Source organism: Herpailurus yagouaroundi, unplaced genomic scaffold (genome assembly GCF_014898765.1).
Source record: "Herpailurus yagouaroundi ecotype Mexico unplaced genomic scaffold, PumYag 215, whole genome shotgun sequence".
In the NCBI taxonomy this organism is placed as follows: Eukaryota; Metazoa; Chordata; class Mammalia; order Carnivora; family Felidae; genus Herpailurus; species Herpailurus yagouaroundi.
The window spans coordinates 954063-973220 of record NW_024412446.1 but is presented as its reverse complement, the minus strand read 5'-3'; the positions used below and the strand labels follow the sequence as shown (position 1 = coordinate 973220).

The window sequence follows — 19158 nt, the reverse complement described above, 5'->3', positions numbered from 1 at the left end:
GTGTTCTAACACAGTGTTTTGTGGGACTTTGTACTTTTTCTTTTATACCTTTTGACCCTTCCAATTTTTTCAAACTTTTATACCTCATAATGTTAATAACTGGTTTAAATTTAAAAAAAATTTTTTTTTACATTTATTTATTTTTGAGAGACAGAGCACAAGTGGGGGAGGGGCAGAGATAGAAGGAGACACAGAATCCGAAGCAGGCTCCAGGCTCTAAGCTGTCAGCACAGAGCCCAATGCAGGGCTCAAACTCATGAACTGTGAGATCATGACCTGAGCCCAAGTCAGACACTTAACCGAGTAAGCCACCCAGTCGCCCCCTGGTTTAACTTTTTTAAATAAATGCATAAGAAAAATGAAATGGGGGAAAAAGAAAGGAAGAGAGAGAAGGTGAAGTGCTTTTAAAGTGCTTTACATTTGCTAGTGGTGAGCGGTAGTTAGTTGACTTTACCCTTTCTAGGAAGGGTAAGGAAGACACAATGAGTTCCATGATTCACTGTGTTCATAACATAAAAATAAACCCACTACTCAGGAGACACATAATTATTCCTGGTACTGATACCAGAAAGAAATTTCTTTTGTGGGCTCTTGTAAAGAGGAAACTAATGTAACCTGTGTTATCCTCAACATCCTTTCAGCAGATGAAGCAATAGATTTCACTGAGTCATTTCTTATGAAATCTCTCAGTATAGGCCAATTTGCAGAGATCCAAGTACAAATTAGTGAGAGTCATTCAAGTGTGGAAAAATAGACTAAACGGGAAACTAGGAAATAGCACGGCAGTGCGTCCTAATGGTGGGCTCACATCTTTGCTCCATAAAGAAAACATAGCAAATCCATGAGAAATACACCAATATCCCAGTAGAAGCTGAGCAGGACCATGAAGTGATTCATACAAGAGGAGGCACAGCTAACCAGTAAACATTAATTCAAATTCAAGCAAGATTTCATTTTTTTACCTAATAGTAAACCCAGTTTTTGTTTGGCTTGTTTATTGGAATCCTAATAGTGTTGATGTGGTAAAATGGGGACTGTTTATTAGAAAACATAAATTGGTACCACCCTATATAAAGGGTATTTAGCAACATACTTCCCACACCCACCCCCACCTGTGAAGTCCTTGAGGACAAGGACCAAGACCACGTTTTATTGTCAGTCTGATCACAGTGCCAGGCACTGCATAAATACTCAATGAAAGTTGAATGAATAAAAGGACTCACATTCTGAGTAGTTAACTCAGCAACTTCACTTACAGAATAACTTCCTAAGGCAGCAGTTCTAATACAAGCTCACAAAAAGAAGCAAGTTAAATGCACAAGTTGTTCTTTGTAAAAGTGAGAACTCGAGAGGGTCAACCAAGTAAATTGTGTGAAGCATCACATATTGGGATGTTGTGCAGCCATTTTTTAAAGGAACACAGAGTTTGAAATAACACAGAATTGTTACTATGGGGCTGGAAGGGAATGTGCCCGAGTGGCAACAGGGTTGTGCTTGGATGATGAAACCATGGGTTTTTTAATATTTCTAAGCTCCAGCTACAAATAAAGTGGGTTGACTAATGACGTATTCAAGGGTGGCTGTGGAATAGAGGAGGCTCTGTTACCACTTGTTGATCGTAGAGTTCAGTGTGTTGTTACCTTTGCTTCATCAGAGCCTCTGTACCCAGTCTTACAGTGGTCTTACCTCAGAACTCATTCGTGGCATGTTTTTAGGGCAACAAGATGTATAAGACCAAGCATTAGCAGTCTAGAGGTCAGCACGTGTCTGGTTCTCTCCTAATTCATCCATCTTTTGCTTCCTAACTTTGTGCTGGTATGAACCAGGTAAAAGCCTAAATATCTTCATCATCATTAGCCAACTTTTACTGAGTGCTTACCATGTGCTGTACCCTATTCTTAACTCTTTATATTGTATAATTTACTTAATACAGAAGTGTTGAGGGTAGATACTATTATTCTTCACCTTTTACAGATGAAGAAAATGGGGGCACCAAGGTATTAGACCTGGATTCAATGTAAAAGACCTCTGCTTCTCCCCCACTATACTCTGTTGCCTCCTTGAAATGGGCAAGCTGGGTGGGTAAAAGCAGAGATGAGCAAAAGCCTTTCTGGGGAAAGAGGGTTGTTACTTACTTAGTCGATGCGGTGAAACGCCAGGCATCTCTCCTGGCAGCAACTTGATAGAAAGAGTCAAGTTCTTTTCTGTACATTTCCTCCCTGTTGTTATAGCCCAGGACTAAAAACCAGCTTAAGATTAGCCTCCCCTTTTCCATTTAGATTTTAAGATTCTTTGTTTTTTCTTTCTTTCTTTCTTTCTTTCTTTCTTTCTTTCTTTCTTTCTTTCTTTCTTTCTTTCTTTTATAATTAAAGCTTTTAATTTTTTTTTATTGTACAATGCTTTGAAAACTAGATTTCTATACAGACCCTCAAATCAGCCACCCATCTCTTCTCTTCTAGCGCTGGTAGAAAAAAAAATGGCCACGATAGCAAAGCTTCTTTCTTTGCCATGAGCTCTTTGAAGAAAAATTATCACAAAAGACCCAGTGCAGTAACCAAGCTCATTATGTATTAATCCTTTTCAGTTTGGGGCAAAGGATAATTGAGGAGAATCCTGGCTTGAGTTGCTTGCTATCTTGTGTTTCCTTCTTGAGGTAGCTGCTGCCACTGGGTGAGATGGAAGCTAGTTTCGTTCTTGTACAACTTCTTAGACATCCAAGCTCCCCACAGTGCCACCGCTGCTCATGAGAAAGGCTTGCCTTCTGGACTCTGCCCTTCCAGGCCTTCCTTCCTGCCTTCCTTCCTGTAGGAAAATGCAAAAAGCTCAGTTGTATCATTCAGTAAGTTTTGTTACTTAAATCATTCAGTGCACACCCCAAATAATAACCAACAGTAACCAATGCCCCTATACAAGTTAGAGGATATCCCATCATTCCAGGTTTCCTTGTGCTCCTTCTTTGTCATCATTCCACTCTGAGGTGATCCCTATTCTGATTTTTTATACCAAGGGTTAGTTTTGTTCAGACCTTTTTAAAGAAGCCATAGAGGGGCACCTGGCTGGCTCAGTCGTTAGAGCCTGCAACTCAATCTCGGGGTCGTAACTTTGAGCCCCGCATGGAGTGTAGAGGTTACTTAAAGATAAAATCTTAAAAAAACAAACAAACAAACATAGAATTTGCTTTTGTGATCTTGGAGAAAGCCTGTTGGGTCTGGTTACCCATCTAACCTGGAAGTGTTGCCCTGTTCACACATGGTGATTTTAATCCCTCAGTGTGTCAGAACGTGAGGTAAATGGGAAGAGTTGCCAGGCATTCATGCCCTCTCATTCAAACTCCCCTAAGGAACTTTCATATCTAGCATCAGGGTCTAGTGAGTGATTTTACCTGACATTTTTTTAGACACTGGGTTACAGTATAGAGATTAATTAGTCTGCAACTACACAACACAGGAATGCATTCAAATTGTATATGAACACCGCTGAGTATTCATTGTTGTATTTACCCATGCTTTTCCAGTTATAAGTGCCTTTCTTCACCGAATTAGCTGTGACAGAAGAACAGCCGTTCTCTGCTCAGATATTATTCCTAATTATACCATGTCTTTTTCTCTTGATAACTGATAGGTCTTTGGTCTATAAAACTTACTTGAATTGCCTGCTGCTTGAAGAATAGCATATAGTCTCCAGAGGAAGTCTAAGTCTTGTCACAAAGAAGCTTTTACCCTAAAAATAGATAGATGTGTGAACATATGTAAATGACACAAACCAACATGTGTGGAGTTCACTTAGTTGCAGCAAAACTGTGCAAGCCCCAGGGACTCTGGGAGCAGAGAAGTCACTAGAGAGGGGTGTGGCTGATGTTGTGGTGGAAGCTTTTAACTCTTTATATCACTGCTTCGTTTTAGGTAGAATTTAAAGTTCCTTAATGAACCAAATTGCCAGTGCCAGGCTCTTTGATTCCAGTCATATAATAGTTTATTTGCACCTGGATCCTGCCGGGCATTGTGCCATATTCTTGACATTCATTCTCATTTAATCCTGGTAACAATCCTGTAAGGTCAGTAGTATAATCCCCATTTTTACGGGTGAAGAAATTGGGGCTCAGAGATGAAACTTGCCCGAAACTGACAGAGCAGGGATTTGAATGTGTATCGTAGTTTTAAAAGTCCATTTTTCCTATTGTGTCAGTGCCAGCTTCGAGGATGCTTTTCCTCCATGAAGACATCATGAAACTGTTCCCATCAAAAAGTGACCGCATTGCCTCTCTTCGGTGAAAAAGTCCTAGAATATTAGTGCTACATCACAGTAGTAATGCTTGGGCTAAGGAAAGCAAAGTACACAATCCTAAACTCCAAACTGTGGCTCCTTGATATTTATTGAAGCTAGAAGTTACAGTGCAAAGTTTCCTGCTTCCCTTTCCCTGCAGCACGCATGTCATCGTGGACCAAAACCCCCCCTTGTGGTACAAGTACATCTCCTCTGGGCACAGACTGAAGGTACTGGTTGTTTCTCGGGAGGTGGGAATCACCAGTTTCAGGGAGATGAGTGAATTGTTGCCTAAGGGTTGAAGTTCAGTAGGTTTGGAACAAAGAGAGATTCATCCCTGGAAAACAAAACTGATCCACTTTTGCCATATAAAATTTCCAAAAAAAGACTGCGATCTTATTCTCCTGACCTCTAGTTGACTGAAAATCACACAGGCTTTGATGTCACTGTTATCCTCAGTATAATATAATCCTTTATTTCCTTTCTTTTTTGTTTTTTGTTTTTATTTATTTATTTTGAGAGAGAGAGAGAGCACTCACAATTGGGTGAGGGGCAGAGAGGGAGGGAGAGGGAGAATCCCAAACAGGCTCCACGCCAGCAGCCCAGAGCTTGACATGGGGCTCGAACTCCCGAACCATGAGATCATGACCTGAGCCAAAACCCAAGAATCAGACACTTAACCTACTCAGTCACCCAGGCCCCCCTGTACTTCCTTTCAACGTGAAATAAGCAGTGAGTTTCAGAGTATATACTTCGTGTTGCTGTGGCATTTTAGGAGATCAGTTTATTTTTAGTAATGATAACATTTTTGTCATCTTGCCAGTGCCACACAATGTTTTAGAGACAGAATCTTTTTTTTTTTTTTAAGTTTCTTTACTTAGAGAGAGGGTGTGTTTGCAGGGGAGGGTCAGAGGGAGAGAACAAATCCCAAGCAGGCTCTGCACCACCAGCACAGAGCTCGATACAGGGCTTGAACTCATGAACCATGAGAGCATGACCTGAGCTGAAATCCAGAGTTGGATGCTTAACCAACAGAGCCACCCAGGCACCCCGAGACAGAATCTGCATTGTGTTTCTGCATGGCTGTCCTCGTTGACAGAAGGTGATATGGTAGATGGAATAATGTGCCCCTCCCTTGCCAAAGATAACCATATCCTAATCCCTGGAACCTGAATTTGTTACCTTAGGTAGAAGGGACTTTACAGATGTGATGAAATTAAGGGTCTTTTGATAGGGGATTTATCCTGGATTATCTGGGTGGGCCCAGTGTCTCACAAAGAGGAAGGCAGGAGAGTGAGCATGAGAAATAGAGATATGACAGAGCAAAGAGAAAGACTGGCACATTCTGCGCTATTGGCTTTGAAGATGGAAGGTGGGACCTTGATTCAAGGAATGTACAGGTGGTCTCTAGAAGCTAGACAAGGTAAAGAAACAGATTCTCCCATAGAATTTTCAGAACGTACACTGTTATTTCCAGCCCATTTTAGAATTCTGACCTGCAGAACTCTAAGAGAATGTGTTGTTTTAAGCAGCTAAATTTTTGCTACTTTGTTATAGCAGCTATAGGAACAATTAGACAAAACATTGCAACTAAGAATCCAGATGGTTACATTGTAACCCAAACCAAAAATCTAGAATTGCTTGTGGAACCTGTGTCCAGATAGTTTTTTTGTATCAGATTAGGCTGGCTTATGCTGCAGTAACAACTCCCCCAACCCGGTTTTAGTGATGTAACACAGTAGAGCTGTATTGCTCCTGCTACATGTCCATCTCAAATTGGAGGGGTCTCTGTGGACGGGTCCTTCACTCAGGGACCTAGCTGACAAAGCCTCTACCACATGGATCATAGCTGATCCCTGTGAGAGGGTCAAGGGAACATGACAAAGAGCACATCGGTTTTAAAGGCTTCCTCCCAGAAGTGCCACATGTGACTCACATGTACAAATTATGCAGCTCTGCACAATTTAAGGGGATCGGAAAGGCCCATCCTACCATTTGTCCAGAAGAATTATAATGAGGATGTTTGTAAAGAACACTAATTACTACCAAATTCTTCTTCTTCAATAATGATTTTCTTGGACACCATTTTAGCAGCTTATTATTGGCTAAAGATTCAGGATTATGTATCCCAGTCTGACTCTGGGACTCAGTGTATGCAGGTCATTTGTAATAGAACTACTTTTAGAAATCTTTACTAAATGCATGAAACACTTGCTAACTGATGTAGATGATGTTCAATTTAAAATGGCCTGTAGAGGGCGTACCTTCTTAAAGAATTATGGCCGAGAATTGGTGTCACTTTGTTAACTGTGTACTACGGCAACCTCCCCCAACCCCCCGCTTCCCCCCCTCCCCCCCGGGTTATGGCAGTGTATTTATAAAGGTTAATTTTTATCATTTCAAAGATTAATTTGACCACAGGATAGTTTATGCAGAGTCTTATGATTTTTACGGGAGATTACAAAATGACCTTTTCATTCGTTTTCCTTACGCTTTTGGTCAAACAGATACCTAAAGGGCTGGTATTGGATTGATTTCAAGATTCAGAGTTTTCCTAGATTCTAGTTATTTCTCAAATAGTCCTTATTCAGTAACATGATAAATATCTATAACGTAGGTTTATGGAAGTGCTGCTATGTTTTTAACCTCTTAAAAAAGCTTTTTAGATTTTGTCAAAGTGAGTAATTTTTATCATTTAGGGCATTTCAGAGCACTTTTTTTTTAATGTTTATTTTTGAGAAAGAGCGAGAGTGAGAGCGAGCACGAGCAAGCAGGGGAGGGGCAGAGAGAGATGGAGACACAGAATCTGAACAGGCCCAGGCTCTGAGCTGTCAGCACAGAGCCCGACACAGGGCTCGAACTCACAAACCGCGAGATCATGACCTGAGCCAAAGTCAGACACTTAACTGACTGAGCCACCCAGGTGTCCCTCAGAGCACTTTTTATATATCTCTGAAGGTCCCAACAGCAACTGAGGAAGGCAGGTAAGACAATGAAACTGTTAACCATTTAAAGGTGACAGAATGGGACAGCAAACAAATAATAACACCAGCTGCCTCTAGGGTTGACCAGACTTGGTCATGATTGCACTAGAGAAGAAAAAAGGGGAAAAAGTGTGTGTGGTGGGGGGAGGGGTTGGATTATCATCTGGATTAAGACCATGTAGATTCACTTCAAGGTCAGAGTCCTCATGCCTCTTCTTTCTTTGAGAACTGTCTGTCCTTCCTTCCCTAGGTGTGATCTGAATGCAGCTCAAGTTAGTTTAAGAAAGGTTTGTGGGGGGTGGGGGCGGGGGGAGGGGCACCAGGGTGGCTCAGTCTTTTGAACATCCAGCTCTTGATTTTAGCTCAGGTCATGATCCCAGGGTCGTGGGTTCGAGCCCCAAGTGGGGCTCCACACTGAGCATGGAGCCTGCTTAAGATTCCCACCCCCTTTCTAAACAAACAAACAAACAAGTAAACAATATCATCTGTTTCTTAAAAAAAAAAAAAAAGGTTTGTGGACCTAATGCATGGTTTATTATTTCAAATTAGAAAGGGACGGTCAAACATCATATATAATCTATACACTTTTATAGGGAGAATCCCATTTTTTTCTCCTAGGGAAAAAATAATACAATTTTTCAAATACAAAATAATAACTCCTCAGTGGTTCAGCCTCAACTAATTATAGAAAATGTGGCCATTATTTTGGCAGGAATTTGCCATCATCCTGGGTCACATCAGTATCCTTTAGGACAAACCAGCCAACATGCCGGGCTCCTGGATCCTTGACCCCTGGACTCCGGGACCCTTGTCTCCATGGCACTTCGGCCACCCACTCACGTGATCACATCACACCGCAGTACCTGTGCCCTCTTAATTCAGACCTGTTCTGAACCCAGATTGGTAACCCTCTAACTTGCTTATGCTTGGCCTACGCTGCTTTTGTTTCAGGTCCTCAAGATAGGACAGTTGTTTGATCCTTTTACTTCGTTCCTACCGACTCCCATCCTCACTTCCTTTCTACCTGCTTAGTCCTTAGCAGTTCTTTGTGTCTGTCCTTGGACGACCCCTGATGCCAGTTTGCTTAGAGCTGAGGGATTTTCTCAGAGCTGAAACTGGGACGGTCTTGAGCAAACTAGGAAGTTGGTCACCCTGGTCAGCATCCCTTCCCAGTGCCAGATTCAGTGACCTCACATTGGTGCCTTGACATCAGCCGTGGTGGGAGTATTTTTATACCATGGAAATCCGCAACTGCTACAGATCAGTGCTTAATTTGTTGTACTGTTGATTGTCTAGACTTATGAAGTTTATCGAGCAGATGTTAATAATGCAGATCAGACATCAAAGTATACTGTGTCTATAGCCATTGTATTGTGAATACATCACAAAGCTGAGGGAATGTTCTCCAGCGTTTGAGAACAGTTACCCAATTCAACATAGTCACTCACGTATTTGACAGAGGGGGGACATTCTGAAATGTGCTGCCTCATTTCAGTCTTAGCCCTTCACTGAGAAACACCAGCCTGCACTTACAGCATCCACACTCTGGTGAGAGCAAGCACAGGCTGACTGTGGGTCCCAGGATTGGGCAGACATTTTCAGAGAAAGCATTGTGAGAATCAAAGGATTATATGGAATTTTCAGTAAAGATAATTGTATATTTATTATTTGTAAATTATGTGCTACTCAGTCTTTATATCAATTAGAATTTATAATAAGCTCATGTACGTGTGTGTGTGTGTGTGTGTGTGTGTGTGTGTGTGTGTATATTTGTATGTGTGCACGTTTCTTTCTCTTTGGAAAGTCATTTTTTTTTTTTTTTTTTTGGAAAGTGGAAGAAGGGGATGATTTTGCCCCCAAATTGTCCACAGGTCTTGCTAAACATCCTACAGTGCAGAGGACAGGCCCCACAACAAGGAATTATCCAGTTTAGAATGTCAACGGTGCCAAGTGTGAGAAGCCTCTGCTCTAGGGCATATATAAGCAAAACAAATTGGTTTCGGTATATCTAAAACTTATTACACTAAGAATGTAACTCTTCTGGGGCACCTGGCTGGCTCTGTTGGTGGAACATGCAATTCTTGAACTCGGGGTTGTGAGTTCCTTGAGCCCCGTGTTGAGTGTAGAGAGATTACTTAAAAAGAAAATCTTGAAAAAATATATACAGCTCTTCTGAAACTTTTTTTTTCCTTTTTTTGCTTTTGTTTTGTAATTCAAGTGCTTTTCGTAATTGAGGGATAACTTACAGTGAAATGCATAGATCTTAAATATATAGTTGGATCAGTTTTGACAAATGCATTTAGCCATGTAAGCCCACACCCCCAGCAATGTATGGAGTATTTTCATCACCTCCTAAAGTTCCCTCTTGTCCTGATCTGATTCCAGAAATAACCACCATTTTCCATAGACTTCTGTCATCAGAGAGTTGCCTGTTCTAGAACTTTATATAAAATTAATATATATGTGCTTTTCTGTCTGGCTTCTTCACATGTTTTAAAAATTCATCTAAAAAGAAAAAAATTCATTAAAAAAAAAAAAGGCGCCCCTGGCCAGCTCAGTTGATAGAGCATGCGACTCTTGATCTTAAGGGGGTGAGTTCGAAAACCCACGTTGGGCATGGCACTTACTTAAGAAGGGGTGGGGGGGAATTCATCTACATTGTTGCATGTATCAATTTGGTTCCTTTTATCAGTGAGTAATATTCCATTGTACTAATATACCATGAGTTTTTAACCCACTTTCTTATTTATAGATAGGTGCTATTTCCAGTTTGGCTTATGTGAATAGAGCTACCATGAGCACTTTTTGTGGAAACTTTTGTTAACATGTTTTCGTTTCTCTTGGATAAATACTAAGGAGTGGAATTGCATATAAGTTCATATAGTAGATACGTATTTTAACTTTTAAGAAATGAACAGCTTTCCACAGGTGCCTGGCTGGCTCCATTGGTAGAGCGTGTGACTCTTGATCTCGGGGCTGTGAGTTCGAGCCCCACAGTGGGCGTAGAGATTACTTAAATAAATAAAACTTTTAAAAATTAAAAAAAAAAATTGATAGCTTTCCAAAGTTGGGGCCTGCCCTCTTACCCCATATTCCACAGATTTGTTGTAAGGAAGAAATTAGATAATGCACCTGAAGAGCTTAGCGTGGTGCCTGGCAAGTAAGGGCTTCACTGATAATAGCTGTATGTGTATGTACTCTCTAGCTGATAATGCCTCATTCTTCCATCCTTGAGCAGTAGGCCCATGTATCTGTCTTCCTGCTTCTCTGATGTCGGAACTTGGCTGCCCCCACACAACTCCAACTCCGCTTAGACCAAACCGAACTCCTCCCAGCCCTCAGCCCCAAATGTGGGTCTCCCTTCGCATGCCTACTATGCCGAGCCCTCCCAGCTGCCTAAGCCTCACCCCTCCTTGCACATCCCACACATGACCCGGGCTTCTTCAGGTGGCTGGCCCCCGCCATTACTTCCCTAGTTCTAACTTTCCTCACTGTCTCCCGGACCCCTTACAGTGGCGTTGTAACTGAGGTGCATGCCTTGAGGATTGCCATCCACAGTTTGCCCACACCTCACCCAGAGGGATCTGTCCGTAACACAATCCTGATCCTGTCCCGGTCCAGTCAGAACCCTTAATGGCTTCCCAAGATACAGTCTCTTCTAGTCCTTCCAAGACCTTCATGCTGGAGTTCCATCCCCTCCCTCCTTTCATAAGCACGGCTCCCACACGCTTATGAGTGTTCTTCCCACACTCTATCTTCTGCTTAGAGGCCTTGCCCTTGCCTGTGTTGCTTGTTCTACACAGAATAAATACCGTCCCCTCCCTTCCCTCGCCCTTCCCCGTCCCCTCACCTAGCATCTACCTGTCAAGACTCAGGATGTTTGTAAGTGCCAGGAAGCTTTCTCTGTCATCCAGCTCTTTCCCCCTCGGGTTGGAGTAAGTGCCGCCCAGCCCATGTGCTCTGGGGTAGTCCTTGTGGCCCTGTGCTGCCTGCTACCCGCCTGTCCCCACCCTCGACTGTGAGTTCTCAGAGGACGGGTACCGGGTTTTGCTCATGCTAGTGTCCCGAGCACCTAGAACACAGCAGCTCTCAGTAAATGTTTGGGAAATTGAACAATTGTATCGATGGTATTAGAAGTTACTTCACTTGCTGCTGGACCTACTGGGGATGAGTGATCAGGGAGTGAAGCCAGCAGCATTTGGAATTGCCGAGTCCTTACTTGTTTGTCTTGTTCTCCTAGCCCGATGAGAATTCACTGGATTTTTCCTCTTGTATGCTACGGCCTGGGATTAAAAATGCTCAGGAACTTGCCTGTGGGGTGTGCCTTTTAAATGTGGACTCCAGAAGCCGGGTGAGTGACACACCTTCCCCCTGCAGATGGCACAGCGCTTCCCTGACATGACCCCTGGGGATGACCCCATCCAGCCCACTTCACTGCAAGGTTACGACCACAGGTGGGGATTTTTATAAAGCCCTGAAGTCTGACACAGAAGTACATGTACTCTTACAAAAGGGCAGTAGGGGAAGCCATTGAGTGAATGGAGGTAGTTCCTCCCTCTCTAACAGAATGCTGTCTGCACTGTGCCCGCGCCCTGTGCACAGTGGGGTGGTAGAGAGAGGTGAAGCCTGTAAGGCTTTGTTTGGGGGCAGGAGGCCCTGTCCTGGGAATTTTGTTGACCTTATGGTTTCAACGTTATTTCAGAAAGAAGAGAAGCCTGCAGAAGAACATCCCAAAAAAGTATGAACCAGTTATACACGATCTTAGCATCTCCATCTTAATTTTGAGTGTGGAAAGCCAATCAGATGATTCCACTGCCATCCTGAACTGTTGTGACCATGAATCCTCCCTTTACTGTCTGTTCCCATAGTCTGTTTGATTTGACCAGCTAGTGTGTCTGCGTGGGTCCACTTGTCTTGTTTGCATGTTCGTAGCTCTTGTAATTGGCTTCTGGTGTTACAAGTCATTTTTCCCTCTGTGATGAATAAGGTAACAGAATGAGCAACTTCTGGAAGACTGGAAGTTGTGACATGGAGCGAGATCAGAGAGCGTCACGATTTGGCAGTGATCAAAAACAAATTGGGGTTTAGAGTTCTGTGTTACTTGTTTACTTGTAGTGCTTTAGGACACCCTCCAGGGAACTGAGGTGAGGACTGGCTGGCTGTGACTTACCTGTAAGCATTAGTCATCTGGAAGTAATTCTGACCTGTTCAATGTCTTTATTTTTACAAATCCTATACCTATTTGGACTTTTTAATTACATTGATTCCGTTATCAGGTCCCAGTGGCATTCGACCCTGAGAGCTTTTAATCTTTTGTTTTTTCCATGAGAGGACTGTAATCAGCCCCAGGAATGGAAGGGACTGTACGTATCATTCAGTGCCAGCCTGAGGGCAGGGCTCCCTTCGGCACAACGAGGGATAAAAATCCTCCACAGCTATTTTAGTTCCCCGTAACATGAACACCCCCACACACAACCCCCCGTAGCCTCGGTCTGCCTTTGCTATGAACCATTTGCCCTTCTTTTGCTGAAACTGGGTTTAATGGTAAAGATTTTTTTATGTCTTTAATTAGCAGCAAAAAACTTTCTCACTTGAACCCCTGTAGCCACCTGCTCAGCTTTTGTGTGTGTGCCAGTGTGGCCTCAGCCTCTGTGACCTGGCGAGGGATGCGTGCAGGGTGCCGACCAGCTCTTAGGTGCAGAAGCAGCCTGACTCGCCCCACATATCTGTTTATTTTTGGCAGGCATTCAACTCCGAAACGGACAGCTTCAAGCTGGCATATGGAGGACACCAGTATCACGCCAGCTGTGCCAACTTCTGGATCAACTGTGTTGAACCAAAACCTCCCGGTCTCATCCTGCCTGATTTGCTCTGAAAAGTACCTCTTTGAAGTACCTACTGGGTCTGTTTTCCCATCATACCCCAGGAGGAGACAGGGACCAATGAACAGAATGCAGGACTGCGCAGTTCGCTTCCACGAAGCTATAGGAGGAGTTCCCTGCACGGTCAGGGGTGAGAAAGAAGCTGCGAGCTCCCAGTCGTTCCTGCAGACATTTGTCCCCTAGGTCCCACCACAAGTCTTAGGGATTTGAGGTAAAATTGCCCTGCCCAAACTGCATGTGGCACCAGAAGTTTGCTAACTTCTCTCTAGTTCTGCTAAGATGTTTTAAAATATGGCACGATTTTCTTTAAGGAATCATTTGCTGCTGCCGTATATTGAAACTGTGAAGAATTGACATTTTGACGTTTGGAGAAAAATAAATTGTAATAGGATTGGAATTGGCAAGAATGTTTTGAGCCAGTGCTCGCTTCTGTCTAGAACCCTGCTGTCCTGTGAAGTAGAATGCATTTACCCACATGTAGCTTGTTGATATCTGAAATGAATAAAAAGGGGACATTGTGACTAAACTGATGTTCTTTTTATCGAAAAACTTCCGTTCATCTCCATCAGACGATGGAAGTGGGTGAGGGCAGATTTACCGACTTTGCGGTCACAGCTGAACCAGTTCTTCTTTTGTTCATTTCTCAAACTATCAGCGTTCAAGAAGGCATTTTCTCAAAACACGCCTGGGTACTTTGCAATGGATTGAATGTTCATTTTGACAGAGGCCCAAATCTTTGTGTATCAGGATGAATAAACACCCTTCCCCTTTCGGAGCCTTCACTGAAAACTTTCTTTTACCTCAAAGACTGTGAACGTGGTATTTTTTGCAGACAAGTTTCGGAAAGGCAGCTGGATGAAACCTCTTGGCAGTGGCCTTTGTCCAAATGTCCAGAAATGACTGCATAGGGACCAGTACTGCCTGACTTCGCAGTATTATGTGAGAGACCTGAAAATTCATTCACAGTTGGAAGGTGGAGTTCCTGGCCTACTGAGGCAAACAGATGTATGTATATTTATGGTTGAGGTACATGACTTAGAAACAGTGGAAGCAAAGTGTTCAAAAACTGCATGGAATTCTGGAAGGAAAAGGCTCATGCTTGCTATCTGGTGTAGGGAATTTGCCGCTTAGAACTGAATGCATAAAATCAGAAAGAAAAAAAAAAAAAGCGAAGTGGCTAAGGACTGTGAAGCTGTGAAGCCCTGGGAAGAACAGGCCAACCTAGGACATACACGTCTCTGACTTGTAAATTCTGTGCTTTACAAAGAGATTTTGACTCTTGTGTTTCACAAGTTGTGTGACTTAGGCTCTCTGACCTCGAGTCAGTTTTTATTTGTGAACTGAACAAGGTCGTTTTGGGTATAAAATTGCCATTTTACATAATTAAGTAGGTGGTTTTCCCTTCCTGGCACTAAACTTGAGGGGATTCTGTTCTATTCCCTTAGTGGTGTCTTCTCCAAGGAAGGTATAGGACGTTTTTGTTAAATAGCTGTTGATGAGGCTTCTGCTTTACCTTGCTGGGCCCCAGAATGCACAGGGAAGTGTTGACGAGATAAATCTGCTTCTCATTTTCTCCAGATTCCCTTCCAGCTGGGTGACTGACACAGCCTGAGTTACTACCCTCAGGGCCTTTGTCCTCCACAGGGCTACCTGACTTAGTACCCACAGCATCAGCTGGGTCCTCAGGCTTCCCTGAGGCCTCGGTCTCCACTTCAGCCTGAGCAGCACCTAGAGTTTCATCACGGTGCCAGGACTGAAGCGGGCCTCTGACCCGTCTGGTACATTCCATGGTAGGGCAGGATGACCGAATCTGCCTTTGTTTGCAGTTAAGAATGTCTCCCAGTTTGACAGGATTCACAGCGCTGAGACAGTTTCTGGAAATGCCATATGGGCTGCTATTCTGTAGCAATGGCCTGTGTCAATGACATTTTTAACGTGTGCTCACCTGCTAACCAGAATGGTTCCATTCCTAGAGAGGTTGCAGAGCACAAGGATAATCACTGCAGGCCTCACCAGGTACGGCAGGTCTGGTCACTCCATGGGAGGCGCTAGAGGCATATACAGCAGACGCCAAAAGGCTTTGCTATGAAAAATACTGTTTAGTAGTGGAAATGTTCACTCACATACCACCAGTAAGGATTTCCAGAGTGTGGAACCATACCCTTGCACTTTCTTTACGTGTGCAAGTTTATTCAGACGACTCAACACTGCGCTCGTCTACATCTTGGCTCTGACGCGCCAGAGTCCAGTGTCCTTGGAAACAGTAACCAAGGTTACTTCTTTCCCTACTGCGTGAGGTGCCGACACCTCCCGCCCCGCTGCCTGAGTGGCGGTGAATAAGCGCTTTTCTCTTTTGGTATTGTGTTTTGCTTTTAGACGTTTTATGGCTTAGTGTGTAACTTAATTTTTGTCTGGACGTGCTCAATGTAGAGGTGGCACAGGGTATGTTATTATCCGTGCCTTATTTGTCCTGTTTAGTTAACACTCTAAATAGGTTGCATATTCTAAATTACTTGAATATTTTGTATGCATGTACCTATGTCTTGTTTAAAGATGCCTTCTACTTGCCTTTTGATAACTTGTGTGATCCTAAGCTTTGGTAAGATTATAGCGCCTCTACATTATAGAAACTTGAAATGCTTGCCCTGCACTGGGGATCACCACAGAAATTCCCCTAACAAACACCTTCTAGGTCACACACCTTCCTTTTGTGACCAGCTAATAAACTCTGACATTTAGATTAGAAAGGCATTAGGCTTCTTAAGTACTAAGAATGCTTAGTTACATCCCAGTAGTGGTGTTGGCCGGGATTTCTGCCGGAAATTTTCCTACCAAGAACATCTGTCACCCGGTGTTCTCTTACTGTAGTACAGTGGTTATTTTTGGACTCTTATCCAAAGACTACATGACTTACAGTTTGCCTTCATACTAGAGAAGCCATAGCCTCCACAGCCACAAATTGCTTTGTTGTTCTTTTGACTGCTTTTCGATCATGTGCTAATTGATGCAGCATTCATTTATGGGTTCCTCTGATTTCCCACACAAACCATTAACCTCATTTTAATTTTCCTATTTAGACTGCAGTACATGTTTATAAAAGTGAATGACTGGGAAGAAACAAGGTAGAATTTGGATGAAACCACTGCCACGGACCAGATAAAAATCTAGAAAATATAATTTATATAAATATGTAACCACCGGCATATTTATGGCTTGTCAAGACGGGCCAAAAGCCTAGAAAATTATTCCACAGAGAAGCAAACTACAACCTACGTGGCAAATGAAGAAAGATAAAGCAGCACTGTGACTGAGCAGGGGCAATCTGATGGTTCCCAATAGTTTGTGAGGAGTGTGGAATAGGGAAGAACTAATTACACTTCTCCCAAGTCCCTGATGAGTTATGCTGTCATATTTATTAGGAGCAGTGAACCGGATGACATGGTTCCAAGTTTCAACAAAAGAAGTCATTGTTGTTTGATGGTCACTTCTATGGAGGTTTGGTTTAGGACATTTTGTGTGGAGCAAAGGCATAGCTTTTGTTAAAAAACAATTTCTTTGATGGAGGACTCACTGCTTTGGTGCACTCCAGTTGCCAAAGACATCCGAAAACTATCTTTTATCAGAGTGGACACTCTGTGCTGTTTTCCACAGCTTTAGCACTGTGACTGATATTAACGTCTGCCCATCTGCAAGGATGTGAAACGTTGACACAGTTCAGCCGAGAGGTCTATTTTAAGTGGCATAGTTGTCACCGGAGCCGGATTTTAATGCAGTTACTGGAGAGCATCTTTCTTCCAGCATCAACGCACACATACACACACCCTGGAGTTCTTAGTAAAAATTCTAATAGGTTATGCAGATATATTTATTAAAAATAATGCTAATGTAGTCCTGGGGCACAATGATTCCAAGAGGGTGTTTGCAGCAGATTTCATTATAATTACTTAACAACTAGATAACAAAGGTTTTTTTGTTTTTGTTTTTTAACTTACAGAGTCACTAAATAGGAAAGGAAAGAGTAGAGCTAATCCAGTAGAGACTGAAGCTGGTATCAATCTTCCCTAAGCATTTGTGTGGTCAGCAGCCTTGGGCAAAGCTTGTCTCTAAAGGGTTAATCAGGACCCAAAGTGATTTTTGCACTGAGCTCCTCTGGCACCTGCCATGATGCCTAAAGGCATGGGATTCAGAATATAGCAGAACCAAACAGTTTATTAAACTGTTCAAATTGTTAAAAATGATTAAAAGCCAGTTAAAGATTTTCATAAACACTATTCCAAAATGTTAGTTTTAAAAATGTTACTAGCAATGTATGCATTCCCCTTATGTTCCTCCCCCCCACCCCCCATCTTTTAAAATAAACCTGAACACCCAGTGTAAAAAACACTTCAGGGAGAGCCAGGAGTCAACCATTTGAAAAGAAAGGTGAAGAGGGGAACGGACGGTGTGTAGCAGATGCTGGTACTGCTCAAGGGGCTGCTGATGCAGGCTTTGGTGGCATTATATCCCCCAGTAAGGCATCAGGTGTCGGGACTCTTTCTCATAAACGTCTGGAACTATGCCATAAGGTGTCTGTACCATTTTAACTGTCGACTTCCCAAAGAGCTGGCGCTCGTAGTCTATCAACTGCCTCCAGAAACCTACGTTGGGCCTGATGACAGGCCTACGGGCTTTCACCCAGTTGTACGCCTCCAGCAGGCACACACTGTGGAATTTCATCAGGTAAGCGATGCAGAGAGTGGCCGAGCGGCTCACCCCCGCGGCACAGTGCACCAACGTGGCCCCATGCTTCCTGCTCACACTGTGGATCTTGTCGGCCACAGTGTCAAAGTACAGTCCAATGGGGGCATGGGGCATGTCAGCCAGAGGCACTTTAACATATTCAAATTGGGGCCAGTTGAAATTGGGGATCTCAATGGTAGCATTAACGATGCAGGTGATGCCACGAGCTTGGAGGAGGTGCCGGTTGGAGGCCACACTGCCTCTGCCCAGGAAGAGAGAGGAGGTAATTTGAGCGATGCCTCCTATGTCTCCCTCAGAAATCATCCGAGGGGCCATGAGAGTCCGTGGGAGCGTGCTGTGACCTCTGGAGCCCATGAAGATGCCAGCAATCACACTTGCATCGTTGGCAGCAAGACCAGAGGGTTTTGTGTTCCTCCACCAAGGAATCCAAAATCAGTGTCCTTCCTGCAAAACACAGGTATCTGTCAGTACTTTAAATGCTATCGATTCTTGATTCATCACGGCCTTCTATAGTTTTGTGGAATGGGAAGGTGAAAGGATTAGAAGTGGTCATTTTCTATAATAGACTCCATTCTTTCAAGGATGTAGACAAATCATTTCCTATTGATTAACAGGAAAAGTAGCCTAAAATCAAGGTTAAAACTCAGCTCTCTGGTGAGTCTATTAAAAAAAAAAAAAAAAAAAGGCACTAAATGGAAATAGTCATTCTATTTTAGAAATAGTCTAAACTCAGAAACATGCCCAACTGGTTCCTGAACAGCAATCCTGCAGGGCCTTGCTCGAACTGAAGGGAGTGGTGTTCCTTGGTAATTAGGAAGAAACGAGAAATTCTGATCACTCCTGTAGCCATGTTCTTTCATACACTTCTCGCCTACTTATGCTGCTATGATTGCTATTATCTTCCTAAACCTAGTTCTAGACGTAGCAATCTTATAAAGGTATAAAAATGATCACATTAGGTAATATATTAAAGGAACTGCCTTTATGAACTAAAAAGATACTGAATTCAGAATGAGTTCCAGAAAAGCCAGGACATTTGGTCACCTTAGCCCTTCCTTATTTAAAAAACAAAATAGCTAAATAGTAACTTGTGCTGTGGTGTCTCCATGGGAATAACCCAAGGCACTTTGAAGGCCATGATCTCAAAAATACAATAGTCTCGGGCCACCTGGGTGTCTCAGTTAAGCGCCCGACTTCAGCAGGGGTCATGATCTCACAGTCCGAGAGTTTGGGCCCCACATCAGGGTCACTGCTATCAAAGCAGAGTCTGCTTTGGATCCTCTGTCCCC

The 19158-nt window shown here is 43.1% G+C and overlaps 2 protein-coding genes across 17 annotated transcripts in view; one reads left to right on the top strand and one right to left on the bottom strand.

The window, feature by feature from the left end:
* Positions 1-15872, top strand: part of SYNRG (synergin gamma) — a 95752-nt gene extending 79880 nt beyond the window's left edge. For 13 of the 16 annotated variants that reach the window (XM_040455144.1, XM_040455152.1, XM_040455149.1 and 10 more), the window contains 3 exons: positions 11488-11598; positions 11950-11985; positions 12991-15872. In XM_040455144.1, the coding sequence (XP_040311078.1) occupies positions 11488-11598; positions 11950-11985; positions 12991-13122 (279 nt within the window). In that variant the 3' untranslated portion in view covers positions 13123-15872. The remainder of the gene's footprint in view (positions 1-11487; positions 11599-11949; positions 11986-12990) is intronic. The other 3 variants (XM_040455145.1, XM_040455157.1, XM_040455156.1) reach the window with 1 other exon arrangement.
* A 1094-nt stretch (positions 15873-16966) lies between these two features.
* DUSP14 (dual specificity phosphatase 14) lies at positions 16967-18248 on the bottom strand. Its single transcript, XM_040455161.1, has one exon. It carries the CDS (start codon positions 18221-18223, stop codon positions 17627-17629), a length of 597 nt encoding a protein of 198 aa, XP_040311095.1. The 5' UTR covers positions 18224-18248; the 3' UTR covers positions 16967-17626.
* Between the last annotated feature and the right edge of the window lie 910 nt (positions 18249-19158).

Bases quoted from the DNA above. Each gene is read 5' to 3' on its own strand.
- DUSP14 (XM_040455161.1), bottom strand. From the start codon at position 18,223: ATGGGCTCCAGAGGTCACAGCACGCTCCCACGGACTCTCATGGCCCCT.